The sequence below is a fragment of the Periplaneta americana genome, chromosome 14 (assembly GCF_040183065.1).
Source record: "Periplaneta americana isolate PAMFEO1 chromosome 14, P.americana_PAMFEO1_priV1, whole genome shotgun sequence".
Taxonomy (NCBI): domain Eukaryota; kingdom Metazoa; phylum Arthropoda; class Insecta; order Blattodea; family Blattidae; genus Periplaneta; species Periplaneta americana.
In genome coordinates, this window is record NC_091130.1 from 84,872,803 (window position 1) to 84,894,406 (window position 21,604).

At 34.2% G+C, this 21,604-nt stretch overlaps 1 protein-coding gene across 1 annotated transcript in view; it reads right to left on the reverse strand.

Annotated features, from left to right (window-relative positions):
• The window catches only part of LOC138713529 (netrin-3-like), a 595,020-nt gene that overhangs the window by 199,542 nt on the left and 373,874 nt on the right, over window positions 1-21,604 (reverse strand). Inside the window, exon 2 of the mRNA XM_069845701.1 lies at window positions 2,167-2,316. Within this exon, the coding sequence (XP_069701802.1) occupies window positions 2,167-2,316 (150 nt within the window). The remainder of the gene's footprint in view (window positions 1-2,166; window positions 2,317-21,604) is intronic.

Sequence of the window (21,604 nt, forward strand, 5' to 3'; positions counted from 1 at the left end):
TGACATTTTGTTCCTTAAGGATGCCTCTACATTCTGTGAAAATAGCAAAGCTATAGGATAAAAATATAATTTTTAAACAAACGTTATGTATTACTTTTGGAGTTACCCTAGTAATATAGGCTATAGTAAAGTCCGTAATAAAAGTGTTCACCCTTTCAGGGCAAAGAAGATCCCTTTTCAATTTCAATTTTTACTTTGATTTCATTCTTATTATGTGTTGATATGTATTTCTATGTTTTCTTGCTATGAATATTAGACGGAATTACTATGTTTGAAGTCTTGTAACAATAAATGATAATTTCATTTGACTTTAATTAATTTTTCCACAATTCTTCTACCTCTCACGAAATTATCAATGCAATATCACGAAATTACCAAGGTTATCACGAAATAATCAACCTTTCAGCTTAAGTTGTAAAAGTGGTTTTTGGCACATATTCAAGAACGTATCCAATCTTTTATGTCTCCAGATTTGTACAGCAAGTTATCGTCTTTTAGATGAAAAAATCGGAATAAGGATATATTTACACATTTGCATTTTAAATTAGTTTTCATGAAATTATCACGAAATTACCAATGTTTGCCCTATATCGGGCAAGAGTTCATCATTATTTGTTGCTAGAAAGTCACTTAGAGTGGGAAATCCTAATTGAATTCTAGATTGACAACAAGTCAGGGAGATTTCAACTTTAATACTTCGTACGTTGATTCAATCTTATCCTGAAAGCTGAGCACTGTTAAAGTTGTACTCTGAAAACTGGAGTTAGAGAATTTAAACAACCAAAATTATCAGATAGGTAGGAAATACTTGCCAGTCAGGAGAAGTTCATGAGATACATAGGCAGAAAAGCCTTGCAAGTCAAGTGAAGTCCTTAGGCGGTCCTATTCCTGTTAAACTCTGTCTCAAAAGTCTGATTAAAATAGTACATTATGCAACGAGCCTATAATGATAGTAATTAAGACGCGAGAATGTTTATGAAACGAGCGCAAGCGATTTTCATAATTTTCATACGAGCGTCTTAATTACCATTATAGGCAAGTTTCATACGACTTTTTATGCTCGACCATATTTCTAACTTGAAATCATTCATAAGTATTCATTTTATTCTTATGTGACTGGGGAGCGAACTGACCTTGTGCGATCTCGTAAATTGTGAGATGTGCGCAGACGCGAAAGTATTGATTTTTTCCGGGCAACGAATGTCGACGATCTTGATATAATCTAGAGAGTAAACTTGATATAACCTTGAAATTGAATTCGACATTGAATAACGAGATGACAAATTGAATTTATTTGAATATTATTTACAATTAACGCTAATTATTATAGTAACAGAACATAACCTTCTGCGACAGTATTGGATTTCCAGCCTGCGCGACGTTTTGCTAGTTTATTTTTATTTTATTGGGTTATTTTACGACGCTGTATCAACATCTAGGTTATTTAGCGTCTGAATGATATGAAGGTGATAATGCCGGTGAAATGAATCCGGGGTCCAACACCGAAAGTTACCCAGCATTTGCTCGTATTGGGTTGAGGGAAAACCCCGGAAAAAACCTCAACCAGGTAACTTGCCCCGACCGGGATTCGAACCCGGGCCACCTGGTTTCGCGGCCAGACTCGCTGATCGTTACTCCACAGGTGTGGACTTTTGCTAGTTGTCTTTCGATTGCATATCCCAGAATAATCGAAAACCTGAACTTTAATGAATAGGTGTACTTTAATGACATGTATTAAAGGACTGCCACCAGGTGTATAATTACTACTACATTTCGGCATGGTCGAGCATAAAATATATATATATATATATATATATATATATATATATATATATATATATATATATATTTCCCCCCCGCACCCCCCATAAGCGGAGAAAAATAAGAGAGCATGATGAAGTTAAGTTTTAATTAAAGCATTTCAAATAATGCCTTGTTTCCGCTTATCTCTTTCAAAAGACTCGCAGACCTCCAGATATCTAAGAAACACAGATTGGGAACCACTGAAAAAGAGTAACTGACTTTAGTTGGCCATAAGATGATAGCCGGACGTTACTTCTAAGAAAACTTCACAAATTTAGTGTAATGTTCGTCAGTATTCTTGTAGCCGAATGTAATGCAACCATCAGTATTAATTAGCATAAGGATACAAAATGTAACACTTACTGATGCAAGGCGCTATGTGGGACCGGCTCTGCTGGTAACCCTTGGCGCAGCGATTACACGTGACGCCTGTCACCCCGTCCTTGCAGGGGCACTGCCCCGTCGTCTGGTTGCAGGTCTTGCCCGACGCGCCGATGGGGTGGCAGTCGCATGCTGTAACATAAGAAATAAAGCTTTATCAGAGACAAGTGACTCCTCTATACAGGACGTTTCACAATTTTATGTACAAACTGCAGGAGTGTGTACAAAACAATTAGACAAGGTATAGAATCTTAATAAACATAGGTCCGGAAAAAAGACGTTTCCGAAATCTATAGGGTTTTATTATATTTCGTCAATATAGGTGCTCTGGATAACATAATTGAAGGAAGAGACAGTTATAACATGTGATCAATATGACCACTGTTAATTATAAAGCAACCATCAGCATGTTTAATCATCAACAATTGTACACGTTCGGATATTCTCTAATGTTTTGCCAACTATTGACAATGCATTTCCGGAGTTCGTTGACATTGTCAAGAGGCTGAAATACATGAAACATTTCAAATATCCCATAACAAAAAAGAGAGGATTTAAATCGGGGAACCTGGGGGGCCATGGAGTTGATAAGCCATGGCCGATACACTTACAGTATTGTGGACGCTTGTGCGTAAGGACTCTCCAAATTCGGTGCTCCGTTATGCTTGTATCACAGCAGCTGTCTTTCCAAAGAGGTACATCATCCAAAACATCACGTAGTTCATAAAAAAAAGGAGATGCGCTGTCAGGTAAGAAATGTGATTGCAAATGTACAAGATGTATTCAATTGGTGGCCACAGTGATGACATCTCCGAAACTGTTCGTTTCCGGTCCTACGTTTCTTAGGATTTTTGCCTCGTTTTACTGTTCTCTGAAAAGCGAACCTATAATTAAGATACATCCTGTTACGACTGCAATGGTTTTCTACAAAATATCCCCCCACTCTGTCGGCCGATTGAAATTTCGCATTGTTCTGGTACGCATTCGCGATCAACTGCTTCCCTGAGAGCCCTTCCACAGCTTGAGTGACAGCAATACAAAGGGCAGCATAGAGATACCTAAGTGCATTGTACAATAGGAAGTGCGACAGGTCACATGGTCCTTTGCACAGTGTTGTCAAGTTGTAGCGGCATATTTAAATCCAATTGGTGCAACATGATGTAAGCATAGCACATCGTATACCATCCAGGCCAGGGAAGACGCGTCCTATTGTCATCCGCTTCACAAAGAGGAGAAGTCGTGATGAATGGCTCCAGCTGTTCAGGAACGAGGCCAAGAAAGACGACAGCGGCCCTGGGATTGCGACAAAGAAAGTCAACAGGGAACTTCCGGAAGGAAGAATCACAGCAGGTGACCAACTGACAGCAGTGACCAGAGACCTTTTGAACAAGACAAGGGCTGCAGCACGACTGAAGAATTATAAATTTGTATGGACAAGAGACGGTAAGATATTTGCAAGAAAAGATGAAGCCAGCCCCGTGAGTAAAATCACTAATGTTGACGATGTAAATAATTTGTAAATACTATTGTGTCGGTAACCACGGTTAATTATACAATATAATTGACTTAAATGGCTAGTAATACTATATTAAATGAAATCCATCAGTGCAAATTTAATAACAATAATAACACAATGGTTTTTAACGATTTACTTCACTGCAATGAGTATATTACCAATATTCTATCAGATCTTAAAATATTTCACTTAAACATTCGTAGCATCAACAAAAATTTTTCCGAAATCTGTGTTTTACTTAATAATTTTTCCTTTTACTTTGATATTATAGTTCTAACTGAAACCTGGCTTGATCATGACTCTGGCTATGATATTAATGGTTATAAAAAATTTGTTAAAAGTAATAAGTATAATAAATGTGATGGTATAGTTGTATATTTCAAGGAAAACATCGTAGTGTCTTTAAGTGATATTGACATTTCCCATTGCAACGCTATACATTTTCAATTAACACTTATTAATGATACTCTTGTTAACCTAACTGCAATTTACAGATCTCCAAAACTATGCAAAAATGAATTTCTGAAAAATTTTGAAAGCTTCTTGTCAATATACAAAGATTTAAACAACCATGTTATTCTTGGTGACATAAACATTCAAATTTCAGAAAATAGATTAGATAATTTTGGCAACACGTATTTAAATATCATGCATGAATATGGATACGTGAAATACTTAAATTCCATTACTCGTCCATCATCCAATTCATGTCTTGACCATATTTTCCTAAAAACGGGAAATAACTTAAATTTTATACCTGGAGTATATGCAAGCGCAATAACAGATCATTATATGACTTTTGCATTGTTGTCAATCAGTAATAAAAGTATTAGCAGAGAAGCCACTGAACCTTCGGACAATTATAAGCTAATTATAAACCATAAAAGCCTAATATCAAATATTAATAATATTAATTGGGAATCTATATTCTACAATGAAGACGCAGATACATGTTTCGATAATTTTTATAAAATACTCTGTAACCTAATTTGTAAATATTCTAATCATGTCCCTCTCAAATTCTCAAGTAAGTACAAAAAAATTAAACCTTGGATTACCACAGGTTTTGTTAAATCAATACGATCTAGGGATAAGTTAGCTAAGCAAGTTAAACGAGACCCACAAAACAATGTTTTATTAAATTACTACAGAAAATATAGAAATATTCTCACTAATGTAATAAGAAATCAGAGAATCAAATATTATTCTGAAAAATTTAACAAAAATAAAAATAATCCAAAGCAATTTTGGAAGACCATAAACGAAGCTACTGACACCCAATGTAATAAAAATAGTATATTAAAGACAATTATAAGTCGAAATGGAATAACAATTGAAAATAATGAAACTATCGCAAATGAATTTAACGATCATTTTCCTAATGTAAGTCATGACATCGTATCTAATATAAAAAAGAAAGTATTTGGTACTCATCACTATAAGCTTTATAATAAAAGTATATCATCTATGTTTATGTTTCCTGTAAACGAATGTGAAATCATTAATATTGTAAACAGTTTAAAAAATAATGTGGCTCCTGGTATTGATGGTATTACAACAAATACCCTGAAACTTATTATCGAAGCTATTTCTAAACCACTTGCCTTTATATTTAATTTGTGCATATCTCAAGGTGTATCTCCAGCTAAAATAAATCATTATTATTATTATTATTATTATTATTATTATTATTATTATTATTATTATTATTATTATTATTATTTCCCTCAGCCCTAAAACATGCTGTGGTGATACCAATTCACAAGTCTGGTGACAAAAGTAATCTTAATAATTACAGACCCATTTCACTATTACCCAGTCTCTCTAAGGTATTTGAAAAATGTATAAAAACACGGTTAATAACATTTTTAGAAAAAAAATAAACTACTAAATAATAATCAATTTGGTTTCAGAAAAAATTTGTGCACTGATGATGCTATTATGGCAGTTACCTCAAAAATAATTCAAGAATTAGATGTAGGAAATAAATGTCTAGGAATTTTTCTAGACTTACAAAAAGCTTTCGATACGGTCAATCACAGTATACTTTTGAATAAAATGGATAGATTAGGAATTAATGGAATTGCTTTAAAATTATTTAAATCTTACTTAAGTAACAGAACTCAAGCAACTAAAATAAATGATCACCTTAGTAAATCACGTAACATTGATATAGGTGTACCTCAGGGGACGATTTTAGGTCCTGTTTTGTTTTTAATATATATCAACGATTTACTTAAAATTGACATTGAGAAATATTCTGGTACTCTGTATTCTTATGCTGATGATACTGTGGTTATATTTAGCGGTTCGAGTTGGAATGAAACTTATCAAAATTCTAACAGTGGTATTAATATTATTAAAGAATGGCTGGATGCTCACTTACTTTCTTTGAACGTTTCTAAAACAAAATTAATACCATTTTCATTAACATCACATGGCCTTGAGCAACTAGAAATAAATAATAATATAAGTATAACTATACATGATTGTAACCTACCTACTTGCTCATGTAACGCTTTGAGTATATCCTCACAAGTTAAATATTTAGGCATTATTATTGACCAACATTTAAAATGGGACAAGCATATCTCCTTTCTGTGTAACAGATTGCGTAAAACAATCCACAAATTTTCCATTCTACGCTCTTATTTACCTGTTTATGTTCTGCGTACTGTGTACTTAGCTCTGTTTCAATCAATAATTCAGTATGGTATTTTAGGTTGGGGAGGAATGGCAAAATCGACTCTCCGTCCTTTAAATCTGCTCCAAAAAAGAATTATCAAAATTTGTCTATATAAACCTTTTGATTACCCAACAAAATTAATTTTTCAGGAATTTGGCGTATCAAATCTAGAACAAATTTATAAACAAAAATTGCTGATTTACTTTCATAAAAACCACAATAAATTTAAATATGATCCTCATGAATACCAGACGAGACAAAACTACAGTTTCTTTCTAAATACTCCCAAATGCCACACAACTGCTGGATTAAAACACAGCAGAAATTTTGGACCCAAAATATATAATACATTAATTAGAGCTTACCCTGAGCTAAGTACACTTAACACACATAGATTTAAGAAACAAATCAGATTAATTATTTAATTGTTTAAGCTAATTGAGTTAAAATTGTTACTCTAATATTCATGTACTTCTGTATTTTCTATTTGTATATAGACCCTGTTATTACATGCTGTATGTATTTTACCATTTATTAATGTGATTGTGCTCAATGAACTCTCGTAATTTTGTGATATATTTTGTATAACTGATCTGAACTGCGCCCGAGCACGAGCTTCTGCTCTTTCGGGCTGCAATGCCTAATGTAGCTCAAGTGTATAGTATTAATAAATATTATTATTATTATTATTATTATTATTATTATTATTATTATTATTATTATTATAATTAAGCTCTTTGCTTTAATGTAGGCTACATTACGTCTACCAGTTAAACGTAAGAAAATAATTATGAAATACTCGTAGTATGATATCCAGATATATTTTGATAGCACGTAACTATATTGTCTCTATATAAATGTAACAGGTGAAACTAAAATACGGCGTCCGCGAGATGAAGTGCTCTTGCTCCATTTTGATTTACGGTTGTCCAGACGTCCGGATGGATAATAAGTGACAGTTAATGTAAATAAAGGTCTCGGATTCGATACCCGGCTTCGGAACAATTTTTCCCTTGAAATTATTCAAATCAGCTTCACAGGGAGCTATACCTGAAAGCCAGATTTGCACAGTTAATGTACTCTACCAGTCGATGTCGTTACAAATAGCTAAATCCACGTGACTGACCGACGATTTAAGACAAAGTTATTTACAACCTTAGAAACTCTGTCATTTCTGTTTACTTAACCAGCTATGACGAAGTCGAAGCTACACCTCTTCCGAATAATCGTCAAATTGCGGTCTTCTCTTAGTGATATGATGATTTGATTATTGTTATTATTATTATAATCATTATTATTATTATTATTATTATTATTATTATTATTATTATTATTGCTGATATTGCCACTAACCATTGCTTCTACTACAAGAAGTGCAAGTATTGTTACAACTGCTATTGTCTACTTTTTGTACTTGTTATCCTTAAGGGAAGAAGGTATACAATTTCGATTTTAAAATTTAGAACATATTAATTTAATTTTTGGTAGATATTTTGAACTTTGCTCAAATAGTGTGATTCTGATTTCATATTTCACAAAAAAAAATTTGGGGACACAAATTTGGATTTTTATTCCAAAATTAAATGTTTTTATGAAAAGTTTCACAAGTTCACTTCTATTAAACATATTAGTTACATTTTTTCAGCATTGCGTTGACAATAGAATATTCTACAAATTCGCTAGAGAAAATTATGTTATTTAACATTTAAATATGAAAATTGAGACTTACACTTTTTATTTTCTTATTGTCAAATGGTCCATTAAGCATTTTTATAACAGTTCATGATAGTAAGATTTCAACCAGAGAATTTATCTAAAATGCAGCGATAAATGTCTGTAAAAAATCATGCATTTAGCATTAATATTCATCAAGATGTTGGTTTTAACATAACAATATGTAAGAAAATATGACTTACAGAAACAAACTAATGAAGTTAAAGAATCAGTGAGTGTCATATCATTTAAAAATGCGTCGCATGCCATCTCTGGGTCACTTTGGGGCATAAAATAAATCGGGAAACAAAGTGGAAAGGGAATATTTTAAGGAATTTTGTTTAAAAAAAATCATGAATTTTTCTCAAATTTTATATCCTTTTCCATTAAAGAATTCGAGATAGCGAACTCATCCACTTCACTGCTGATAAGAGAAATGTTGAATGGCAAAAGGAAGGCCCTTCTACTCAACTAGTAGTAATGAAAGCATTTCACTCATCAGTTACGCTGCTAATAATAATTGAACTGCTGAACTATAGGCCTACTACTTTTTGTAATATCTGACAGACAACATAAACATTGTCGGAAGAGGAAGGGAGAAGGATAATTGCTGTTCAACCAATGGCAGAAGTCACATCCCAGGCTTGTCTTGAAGTTGGGCGAAATAATGCGCTCTGTCTCCGCCTAACTTCAAGATAAGCCTGGGATGTGACTTCTGCCATTGATTGAATAACAACCTCTTTCTCCCTTCCTCTACCGGCAATGTTTATGTCAGACATTAAGAAACGCAGCAGTGTGTCTTCAGCAGATACGGCACAAATCTGACTGCTGGAAAATAAAAATCACAAGACTGACCTTCTCCATCTGCTAGGGTCGCTGAATCTAGTCGCGAACAGATACAAATAGGGAATTGATTTTATGTAAATAAATACATAATATATACTTTTTGCTTATAGATAAAATACTGTAAGCTAACTAAGACAAAAATTCCAAATTAGAACACTGTAAATTACATATGAAATTTTATTTTACATAAAATACATATATTAAAAAAATTAGCTATAAATACGTAAGTTGTTATTTTTTCTTTGTTCTAATTTTCTAATTCAATCCAAAAACTTGTACCTACTACATATTAATGAAAACACAATGTGAATTTCCTTCTTAAATACACTGCGTCGTGATCTTCACCGCGCATGCTGTCTTGCAGAGCGTGTGAACAGGTACGCACCTTATAAGGTACACGTACCAAATAACGCCACCTTAACACTTCAGTCACTTTTGCTCTGGAAATAAGTTATGTAGAAACATGAAAATTATGAAATAGAAACTGTAATCTTATCTTTACAAAATAGCGTTAAACTGGCGTTATTAGGAACAGTTGTCCATTTAACGCCACCTATTTGGTAATTGGAGAACTAAGAGAAAGACTATCTGTAGCCAAGCGAGTGGAGCAACAAGTTAATATTAGAAGATTGAATATTCCGAAATTAAAGGACGAGGAAACTAAGCAAAATTATCAGGTCGAAATTTCAAATAGGTTTGACGTATTAGCAAATTCCGACGAAGTTGAGGAAAAGTTAGATGTTAATAGCATGTGGGAAAATATCCGAGATAATATCAAAATTGCAGCTGAACAGAGCATAGGTTATTATGAAACTAAGAAAAAGAAACCGTGGTTTGATGAAGATTGTTGCATGGTAGTAGAAAGAAGGAAACAGGCAAAATTGAAATTCTTACAGGGTCCAGTTGAAGTGAATAGAGATCATTATTTCCATAAAAGACGGGAAGCAAATCGTACACATAGGAATAAAAGAGAGATTACTTGAAGGAAAAACTGAATGAGGTAGAAACAAATAGTAAAAATAGAAACATTAGAGATTTATATAAGGGCATAAAGGAATTCAAGAATGGATATCAGGCAAGGGTAAACGTGATAAAGGATGAGAATGGTGACTTGCTTGCAGACGCTCATTCAATTCTGAACAGATGGAAAAACTATTTTGGACAACTCCTAAATATACATACGCCAAATAGAAATGATCGGGACGAAATTGAAATACAAACTGCTGAGCAATTTATACCCGAATTGCGATAGAAAATCTGAAAAATTATAAGTCTCCAGGTATCGATCAATTTCCAGCAGAATTAATACAAGAGGGTGGAAGCGCATTATATAAAGAAATTTATGAGCTTGTACTTGCTATTTGGGAAAAGGAAATTGTACCAGAACAATGGAAGTAGTCCATAATCGTACCTATCTTTAAGAAGGGGGACAAGACTAACTGTAGTAACTTTCGAGGAATATCACTTTTGTTGACGTCGTACAAAATTTTGTCCAATATTCTTTTGAGAAGGTTAACTCCATATGTAGATGAAATTATTGGGGATCATCAGTATGGTTTTAGGCGTAATAGATCAACTATTGACCAGATATTTTGTATTCGACAGATAATGGAGAAAAAATGGGAGTATAAGGGTACAGTGCATCAGTTATTCATACATTTCAAAAAGGCATATGACTCGGTTAAGAGAGAAGTTTTATATGATATTTTTATTGAATTTGGTATTCCCAAGAAACTAGTTCGATTAATTAAAATGTATCTCAGTGAAACGTACAGCAGAGTCCGTATAAGTCAGTTTCTGTCAGATGCGTTTCCAATTCACTGTGGGCTAAAGCAAGGAGATGCACTATCACCTTTACTTTTTGACTTTGCTCTAGACTCTAGAGTATGCCATTAGGAAAGTCCAGGATAACAGAGAGGGCTTGGAATTGAACGGGTTACATCAGCTGCTTGTCTATGCGGATGACGTGAATATATTAGGAGAAAATCCACAAACAATTAGGGAAAACACGGCAATTTTACTGGAAGCAAGTAGAGAGATAGGTTTGGAAATAAATCCCGAAAAGACAAAGTATATGATTATGTCTCGTGACCAGAATATTGTACGAAATGGAAATATAAAAATTGGAAATTTATCTTTTGAAGAGGTGGAGAAGTTCAAATATCTTGGAGCAACAGTAACAAATATAAATGATATTCGGGAGGAAATTAAACACAGAATAAATATGGGAAATGCCTGTTATTATTCGGTTGAGAAGCTTTTATCATCCAGTCTGCTGTCAAAAAATTTGAAAGTTAGAATTTATAAAACAGTTATATTACCGGTTGTTCTTTATGGTTGTGAAACTTGGACTCTCACTTTGAGAGAGGAACATAGGTTAAGGGTGTTTGAGATTAAGATTCTTAGGAAAATATTTGGGGCTAATCGGGCTGAAGTTACAGGAGAATGGAGAAAGTTACATAATACAGAACTGCACGCATTGTATTCTTCACCTGACATAATTAGGAACATTAAATCCAGACGTTTGAGATGGGGAGGGCCTGTAGCACGTATGGGCGAATCCAGAAATGCATATAGAGTGTTAGTTGGGAGGCCGGAGGGAAAAAGACCTTTAGGGAGGCCGAGACATAGATGTGAGGATAATATTAAAATGGATTTGAGGGAGGTGGGGTATGATGATAGAGAATGAATTAATCTTGCTCAGGATAGGGCCCAATGGCTGGCTTATGTGAGGGCGGCAATGAACCTACGGGTTCCTTAAAAGCCAGTAAGTAAGTAAGTAAGTAAGTAAGTAAGTAAGTAAGTTTTCCAATAAGTAAAACAAAAAAATTAAGTTATGTAAAATAAAAAAAAATAAGAGTTCGATAAGCAATTGAACCAATATCATCGCTGCACATTCTGAACATTTGTAAGATGACAGCTTAGTGATTTTCCTGATGTTTTCACACTGATGCTGTACTGTCAGCCTTATTACTAATATAACCTAAAATTTTGTCTGTTACCTTTAGCGCCACATGGCGTTAAAGCGCTACTGAGTACTTGATAACATGACATGCCTGTTTCTCTAACATTTTCAAATTTTATAGATAGCAAATACCCTCTATACATAGAAGAATGATTAAGGATCACGAAAATATATAGTTTAATATAGTTATTATTTGAATAATTTCAAGGGGAAAATTGTTCCGGGGCCGGGTATCGATCCCGGGACCTCTGGTTGAACGTACCAGCGCTCTACCACTGAGCTACCCGGGAACTCCACCCGACACCGTCTCAACTTTTCCCTTTATATCCACACAACTTGCGTGGGCTGACGAAACGCCAGAGACCGACAACGAGTGCACACAATCTCTGTGTGACTTGGAATTGTGGTTTTCTGTTAACGTACACAGTAACGTATATATTCCCGGGTAGCTCAGTGGTAGAGCGCTGGTACGTTCAACCAGAGGTCCCGGGATCGATACCCGGCCCCGGAACAATTTTTCCCTTGAAATTATTCAAATCTGCTTTACAGGGAGCTTCACCTGAAAGACTAGGTTTGCATAATATATACGTTACTGTGTACGTTAACAGAAAACCACAATTCCAAGTCACACAGAGATTGTGTGCACTCGTTGTGGATCTCTGGCGTTTCGTCATCCCACGCGAGTTTTGTGGATATAAAGGGAAAAGTTGAGACGGTGTCGGGTGGAGTTCCCGGGTAGCTCAGTGGTAGAGCGCTGGTACGTTCAACCAGAGGTCCCGGGATCGATACCCGGCCCCGCAACAATTTTTCCCTTGAAATTATTCAAATCTGCTTTACAGGGAGCTTCACCTGAAAGACTAGGTTTGCATAATAGTTATTATTTGCTCAACACACAAAATAAAATATTGTCTCTTACCTTCATATAAGAACAGGCATTCACTATCAACACACAACAGGAAAATGATGGAATATAATGTCACTCGTAAATGTCAGCGGACAGCTAGTAACTCATTTCATCATTAGATTGCAAGCGAATGCAGGCTACAGTATGCACTACCGAAAACTTGTGTCTTTAACAAATTTTAATAGGGTGGCGTCAAGGTATATATGGCGTTATTTGGCTCAGGGACCTTATTTTGAAGTGGACAAATTTATTTTAAACGGCAAAAGAAAAAATGTTCGTGAAAGCTCTAATAAGAATTTATTTTTTCAAAGCCAAAAATTCAGATCTTGCATCTCCATTTAGACCCATAGTACTCGTTGGGGGACATGATTAGAAGCAGTAATATAGGTACTGTATTATGCAGACAGTTTTGAAATATTTAAATCAATTATATGCCTAGATGAACTAAATGAGGATGGCGCTTCATCCATTGATATTCGTCTGAACTTACTTAAGGACAGTTCTTTAAAAAAATAATTATCTTACATATCTAGAAATTTGAGTTATTTGAGTCACTTTATAAAGAAATTAGAAACATCAACCAACTTGGTAACTCAGAAAATTCATGAGATGCATACTTACTTACTTACAAATGGCTTTTAAAAAACCCGCAGGTTCATTGCCGCCATCACATAAGACGCCATCGGTCCCTATAGGCCTACTGTGCAAAGTTAATCCAGTCTCTATCATCATATCCCACCTCCCTCAAATCCATTTTAATATTATCGTCCCATCTACGTCTCGGTCTCCCCAAGGTCTTTTTCTCTCTGGCCTTCCAACTAATATTCTATATGCATTTCTGGATTCGCCCATACGTGCTACATGCACTGCCCATCTCAAACGTCTGGATTTAATGTTCCTAATTATGTCAGGTGAAGAATACAATGCGTGCAATTCTGCTTTGTGTAACTTTCCGTACTCCTGTAACTTTATCCCTTTTAGCCCCAAATATTTTCCTAAGAACCTTATTCTCAAACACCCTTAATCTTTGTTCCTCTCTCAAAGTGAGAGTCCAAATTTCACAAACATAAAGAACAACCGGTAATATAACTGTTTTATAAGTTCTAACTTTCAGATTTTTTGACAGCAGACTAGATGACAAACACTTCTCAACCGAATAATAACAGGCAAAACCTATATTTATTCTGCGTTTAATTTCCTACTGAGTGGCATTTATATTTGTTACTGTTGCTCCCAAGATATTTGAATTTTTCCAACTCTTCGAAGGTTGCTCCCAAGATATTCGAATTTTTCCACCTCTTCGAAGGATAAATCTCCAATTTTTATAATTCCATTTCGTAGAATATTCTGGTCACGAGACATAGTCATATACTTCGTCTTTTCAGTGTTTACTTGCTTCAAGTACAATTTCCGTGTTTTCCCTAATCGTTTCTGGATTCACGGCATTGAGAAAAAATTCATTCACTCAAAGGTCGCAAAGTAGAACATACTAAACACAAATTTAAAAATGTGTTTGAAAACAAATATATCCATTTCAAACTATGTAGAAAGTTGCCAAAGTTTTGAAAGGGCGTGAAGACGTTGGTGAAATTGAAAGTTTGTGTGTCAGTGATGAAATATGCAAGACTAGACTAACTTCTTGTGACGCTGAACGGTCCTTCTCCCGGTATCGTGCATTGTTCCGAGACAACCGAAATCGGTTTGTGGTAGAAAACTTGGAGAAAGCCTTCATTGTTCACTGCAACTGCGAGCTATTTGAACCCACCACTGTCCCAACATGATTAGTGAGTGATTTTTTTATAATACATTGGTACTTAATATTTTGTAATATTGAAACAAACTATTTTTACAATTTTTATACATATTTTCCATTTTTTAAATGAATCATTACAAATTTTAGCACATAAAAATGCGTTCCCTAGTTATAATACAGTAGTACCACAGTTTAGTATATACAGATTCACGAAGCTTGAGTTGTGAGGGTACTAGAAACAATAGACTGTGCAGATACTACTTCGTATTGTCTGTAATGAGGCGATAGTAGCTATCCTAGTGGTTAGCAACTATATATGGATGCATATTTACTACGTATTGAGCTTCGTAACTGTATATACTAGACTGATAGTACTAAGTCGCAGTGTTGTAAAACCCCAGGTGCATTAAATTGACTGAAGGCGCTCGTGTGGTGGTAGGCAACCAACCATATTTTGGGATCAGTCTTCTTGCATTTACCCGAGCAATTAGTAATGTATTATACAGCAGGTTACACTTGAGGTCGCGTGTATGTTCTGCCTTCTTCAATCAATATGTTGTACAAACATGCCGGACCTACCTGCTCTTCTTTTAAACTTCCTTAAATATTTTACCCCTTGATTACATTCAAGCAGAGATATGTGCACTGTACAGGCAGCCAAAGCACTGTGGGACCCATGCCCAACAAAAATAATATATTATGACTATTTCCTTATTACTGTCACTACTCCAACACAAGATGGTGTCATACGAACTTTTACTCATCCTCGGTGGTCTAACATTAGCATGCTAGCTTTGGATCTATTAAAATAATGATCATGGGTTCATGGCCAAGGGCGTTGGTTTTTAAAGAGAGATTTCTTCCGAAAGGGAAGTGAAACTGGGAGATCTGTGTCGTATATTTACGTCAGGTGAAAAAGAGTGCCTGAAAGAGGGCTCTAGTCAAGATTTGTGAACTATTTCTGGCCCTTATTGAATCTCTACGCTAAAATAATACATACAGTTGAAAGCTTTGTTAAATAAAATAATACTATTACCACCACTACAGTACCACTACTACCACTAACATTATTATTATTATTACTATTATTATTACTCTACTAATATTACTACTAGGTAGGCTACTATTAATATTTCTGTTACTATTACTATTGGTGTTATTACCACCACTATTACTGTTACAAACAGTATACTGCAAACACTGTTACTACCAGTAGGCCTATTATTATTACTAGAATTATTGTAGGCCTACTGCTACTACTATTACCATTATTACCACCACTGATATTAGGTCTACTATTACTACTACTACCACGACTAGTACTTTTTAGTTGGTAATTTAACGGCACTGTATCAACTTCTAGTTTATTTAGCGTCGATGGGATTAGTGATAACGCGATGGTATTTGACGAGATGAGGCCGAGGATTTGTCATAGATTACCTGGCATTCGCCTCACGGTTTGGGAAAATCTCGGGAAAAAAAAACCAAGCAGATAATCAGCCCAAGGAGGAATTGAACTCGCGTCCGAGAGCAACTTTGGATCGCCAGGCAAGCGCCTTAGTCGACTGACTTACGCCGGTGGCTACCACTAGTATTACCTACTACTATTGTTACTACTACCGCCACCGCTATATACTATCATTACTACTATTACTGCTTCCAGCACTCTGCTATCATTATTACCATTACTAACACTGCTTCTATTACTATTATTACTACCACCACTACCACCATTACTATTACCACTACTACTATTAGGCCTATTACTACCACCATCACCACTACTACATCTAAATTAAAACAGACACTCATTCTACCTCACTTCGATTATTGCGACGTTTTGTTCAGTGATCACAGGATTGATTCCGCTCAGAAACTACAGCGTGTTCATAACGCGTGCGTCCGCTTCATTTGTAATGTTCGATACTACGATCATATCTCACCTTCTTTCGAGAAGTTATCATGGCTTAGGTTACATGAGAGGAGAAATCTGCGCTCACTTTCTCTCTTATATCGAATTATGCACACTTCATCCCCCTATTATTTATTCGCTCGTTTTCATACGCTCTCTCGCTATCATAATATTAATACTCGATCACAACACAATAACACGCTAGAAATTCCACTTCACACATCATCTCTGTATTCCTCATATTTCACTGTTGCTACCTCTCGTCACTGGAACTCTCTACCGCCTGAAGTCAAGGGCTGCCGAACATTGAAATCTTTCAAATCCAAGTTAGAAAATGATCTTATGACGAGTTGCCAAACTAACTTACTATTATGACAAGTGTTGTATTGCATGTTTCCTCGTATTCACATTTTTTTATGTTCTAGTGATATTTAACTTATTATATATTTTTGTTTTCATATTTTCGCATAAAATGGTATATCTATAGTGTGATAAGTTGAGCTATATACGAGTATAATCATAATTTTCCTTACTGTGTGTACTTAAAAGTATTGTATTCATTGTATGTTTTGTACTGCACTATTTTATTATTATTATTATTATTATTATTATTATCATTATTATTATTATTATTATTATTACTATTATTATTACTATTCTTATTTTTTATTATTATTATCAATAATTATCTTATTATTTTTATACTTTATACTTTGTATGTCTCATTTATTTTGACCTACTGTTCACATTTTATTATGCTTTTTTCTTTCTTTCTGTATGTTATATATTATATCTGATTTCTACTTACTTGTTGTTTACATTTTATTATTATTATTATTATTATTATTATTATTATTATTATTACTACCACCTAATACTAATAGTAATAGTATACTAATAGTACTAGTACGACTACTCCTAACACTATTACTGAAACTAACGCTACTACTACCAATATCACTACTACTATTACTGCTATCACGACTACCACTACTACAATTACTAATAGTACTAGCACTAGTACTACTTCTACTGTCATTACTATTGCTACCGGTACTATTACTACTATTTTCACTACTACTAATACCACTACATTTACTATTACCACCAACACTACTGCTACTACTACTATTACTAATAATACCACTACTATTGCTATCACTACTGCTTACATATTTATATATCTTTGGTTGACACTCGTATATTCAATTTACTACTTGCGATGAACTGGTCTAACGTACGCAGAAGTAAACTGTATTTATTTGTTTAAGGGTTTAGGTACAGTTCACAGCAGTAAAATTTTGAAAATATTCAACATTTTTTTCCTCCATTACTGTATCTTGTACAATAATGAAAATTAGTATGTGTAAAACACAGTCCTTTTGCTACATGAAAATAATATTTTTAGGATTTACATTTTTTTTCTCCCCCCCCCCCCCAGTTCACTGTGCAGTGATGAAACTTTTCCCACATAACTCAAAAACTATCCAACATTCTGTGATGAAATTTTTTGTGTGTATTTATGCAGGTCGTATTTACAATATGATGCACTCCACACCTGTGGAGTAACGGTCGGCGCGTCTGGCCGTGAAACCAGGTGGCCCGGGTTAGAATCCCGGTCGGGGCAAGTTACCTGGTTGAGGGTTTTCCCTCAACCCAATAAGAGCAAATGCTGGGTAACTACCGGTGCTGGACCCCGGACTCATTTCACCGGCATTATCACCTTCATTTCATTCAGACGCTTAATAACCTAGATGTTGATACAGCGTCGTAAAATAACCCAATGAAATATGATGCAATATCACTCCTCTACCTCTGATAGATTTTCTGACAAAAAATAAATTCATTTTAAAAATGGTCAAATATCAGTATTTTCTTTTAACACAATATAAAAAAAATATTATTTATTAAGGAATGTAGTTGAAAGAGCATGATGTTGTAAACATGAGTTTCAGCAATAAAACAAAAGAGAGAGAACAGGAAAAAGTTCACAAGTTTATGAATTACGAGGGAAGTGCTTCATCATTGCACAGTAAACTGCGAACATTTTAAATTTTGAAAAAAAAAAATATATATATATATAATTTTTTTAATTGCAAATTTTTTTTTCATATAGCAGAAGGACAGCGTTTTACACATACCTATCTTCATTATTGTAAAAGATACAGTAATAGAGGAAAAAATGATGAATATTTCCAAAAAATGTAATGCTGTAAGCTCTAATCTCTTAAGTCTATTTACTTATTCTTCGTAATGTTTCGAAGGTTTGCTTTAATATAAAAGAGAAAATGTGTACCAACACCAGTTGTTCACAAGAAGTTATATTGCTTATGGTCACTACTTGAAACAACAAAAGTGTAGGCCTACACAATCTTTTAAATTCTACAACAAGAAAATAAGTTTTAATTCTCCCCTGTAATAGAAATTCCAGAATGCTGATTTCTAGCAGTACAGTACACAACTGTCCTAGCATTGAATGTCAACCCTGCCATATATAATTTAATTTAATTTAATTTAATTTAATTTAATTTAATTTTTTTATTTAATACTTTACCCTTGAGCTATATTGGGCATTGCAGCCCGAAAGAGCAGAAGCTCGTGCTCAGGCGCAGTTCAGATCGGTTATACAAAATATATCACAAAATTAAGAGAGTTCATTGAGCATAATAACATTAATAAATGGTAAAATACATACAGCATGTAATAATAGGGTCTATATACAAATAGAAAATAAAAAAGTACATAAATATTTGTATCAATTTTTAACTCAATTAGCTTAAACAATTAAATAATTAATCTGATTTGTTTCTTAAATCTATGTGTGTTAAGTGTACTTAGCTCAGGGTAAGCACTAATTAATGCATTATATTTTGGGTCCAAAGTCTCTGTTCTGTTTTAATCCAGCAGTTGTGTGGCGTTTGGAAGTATATAGAAAGAAACTGTAGTTTTGTCTCGTATGGTATTCGTGAGGATCAAATTTAAATTTATTGTAGTTTTTATGAAAGTAAATCAGCAATGTTTGTTTATAAATTTGTTCTAGATTTGATACACCAAATTCCTGAAAAATTAATTTTGTTCGGTAATCAAAAGGTTTATATAGACAAATTTTGACAATTCTTTTTTGGAGCAAATTTAAAGGATGGAGAGTCGATAATGGAAGATACTTTTTTTTTTTTTTTTTTTTGCTCGTTCAATTGCTATATTTGCATTCCTTATGGTGATGGTTATAGTCTACTGTTTTCACACTCTTTAAACCCCGGTTCAAATTCTGTCGAACTATAGACTAATAGTGATAGAGCTTTATGGGACAACCATGTAGGAAGATTTCCTAGAAATGGTAGTAGCGCCAGAAGTGAGGTAAGGCATTTGAAGGATTGAAAGAATAAAACGGGGAAAAGTGTGATTATATTTACATGCCGTGTACAGATCTCAATTAAAACGCAGAGCTACGAGCGTATTCCCGAGCCGCGTAATTAAATCGAGGAGCGATCGAGCGCACCACTTTGTTAATCTATTGAGATCTTAATTAATGGGAGATTTTATCTTTATATCTCCATCCTGATCTAACAGGACTCAATTAAGACAATTAACAAAGGCCACACAGTGCGGCTTCTTGCCGGGCAGGTCTCCCTCCCCTCCCCGATAAGTTATTTCGACCGGAGACCAGCCAAAACCTGCTCCGGAACAAGGACGGACTTCACCACCACCATCATCGCTGACGTCATTATTATCATCACCAGCTCCACCGCTATTACTGTCACTGTCACCACATCACCAGTACCACAAATTTATTGACAATGTTACCACCACTTTCAGAATAATTTCCACACCCATATTACCACCGCTTGCACTATCATCACCATCACCATTACAAATCCCACCATCATCGACATTGTCAACATCAACTTCAGACGTTCCGAGATTTGTACAATAATTTACAGAGACAGTGTTTTCTCCTGCCATGCGCATTATATCAATATTTCACGTTTAATACCGTGTAATTTTTTGTATTTTAATATCGCTCTTTATTATTGTGGTTATAAATGTGTTCATTATATATATATATATATATATATTCAGGTTTTTATCATTATTAAACTAACATGCCACGGGGCAAAACAGGCTGCAATAAAAGGAGGCTACCACTACCACTACCACCACCACCACCACCACCACCACCACCACCACCACCACCACCACCACCACCACTACTACTACTACTACTACTACTACTACTACTAATAATAATAATAATAATAGCTGTAATGTCACTGTTTCATATATATATATATATATATATATATATGATTTTACGTCACATTTCTCTGTTTTTATGTCACATACGTCCTTAAAAGTAATATGTGCGCTTCTATGAAATACTTTTTTATGTAACAAGTCTGTGTGTGTTATGTCCTGGGGAAGTATTTTATGTAATATATCTGTGTTTCATATATTGTGCATCTATTTATATGTATTATGTCTATTTTATCTCATATCTACGTATTTATATATAATATAACTATGATTTTTATTATGCCATACAAATTTAATGTAATAACTGTATTTTATGTCATATGTATATATTTTATGTAATGTCTGTGTATTTATGTCCTACGTATATTTTATTAAATACGTGTGTTTTACTGAGTAATATGCTCAGTGTGTATTTGTAAGTAAATTTTTAAGTATTTGTATAAGGCTATAATAAGCCAATGTATGATTTAATTACAGCCCTAATATACCTTCAGATAAAATAAGATTCAATAAATTTTATATTCAATAATAATAATAATAATAATAATAATAATAATAATAATAATAATAATGATATTGTAGTTATTAAATGTTTTACTCTGATTAAGTTATTGCCTGCTGAGATCGTCTACTTACATATTTTTAATGATTATAATTAGGGTCTGGATTCTTAAGATTTGACCATTTTTTTCTAGCAATATAATTAATGTATTATTGTTGTTGTTTAGTCAACTGTCCGAAGACATCTGAACATCACAAGTGACACCACTTATGAAGCAATTAGGCCAGGAAATAATGGGGTATGGTGGCCAGTTCCTTTCCTCCTCCATTGCATACATCGCCGATTAACTACATATTACACTAATCAGAC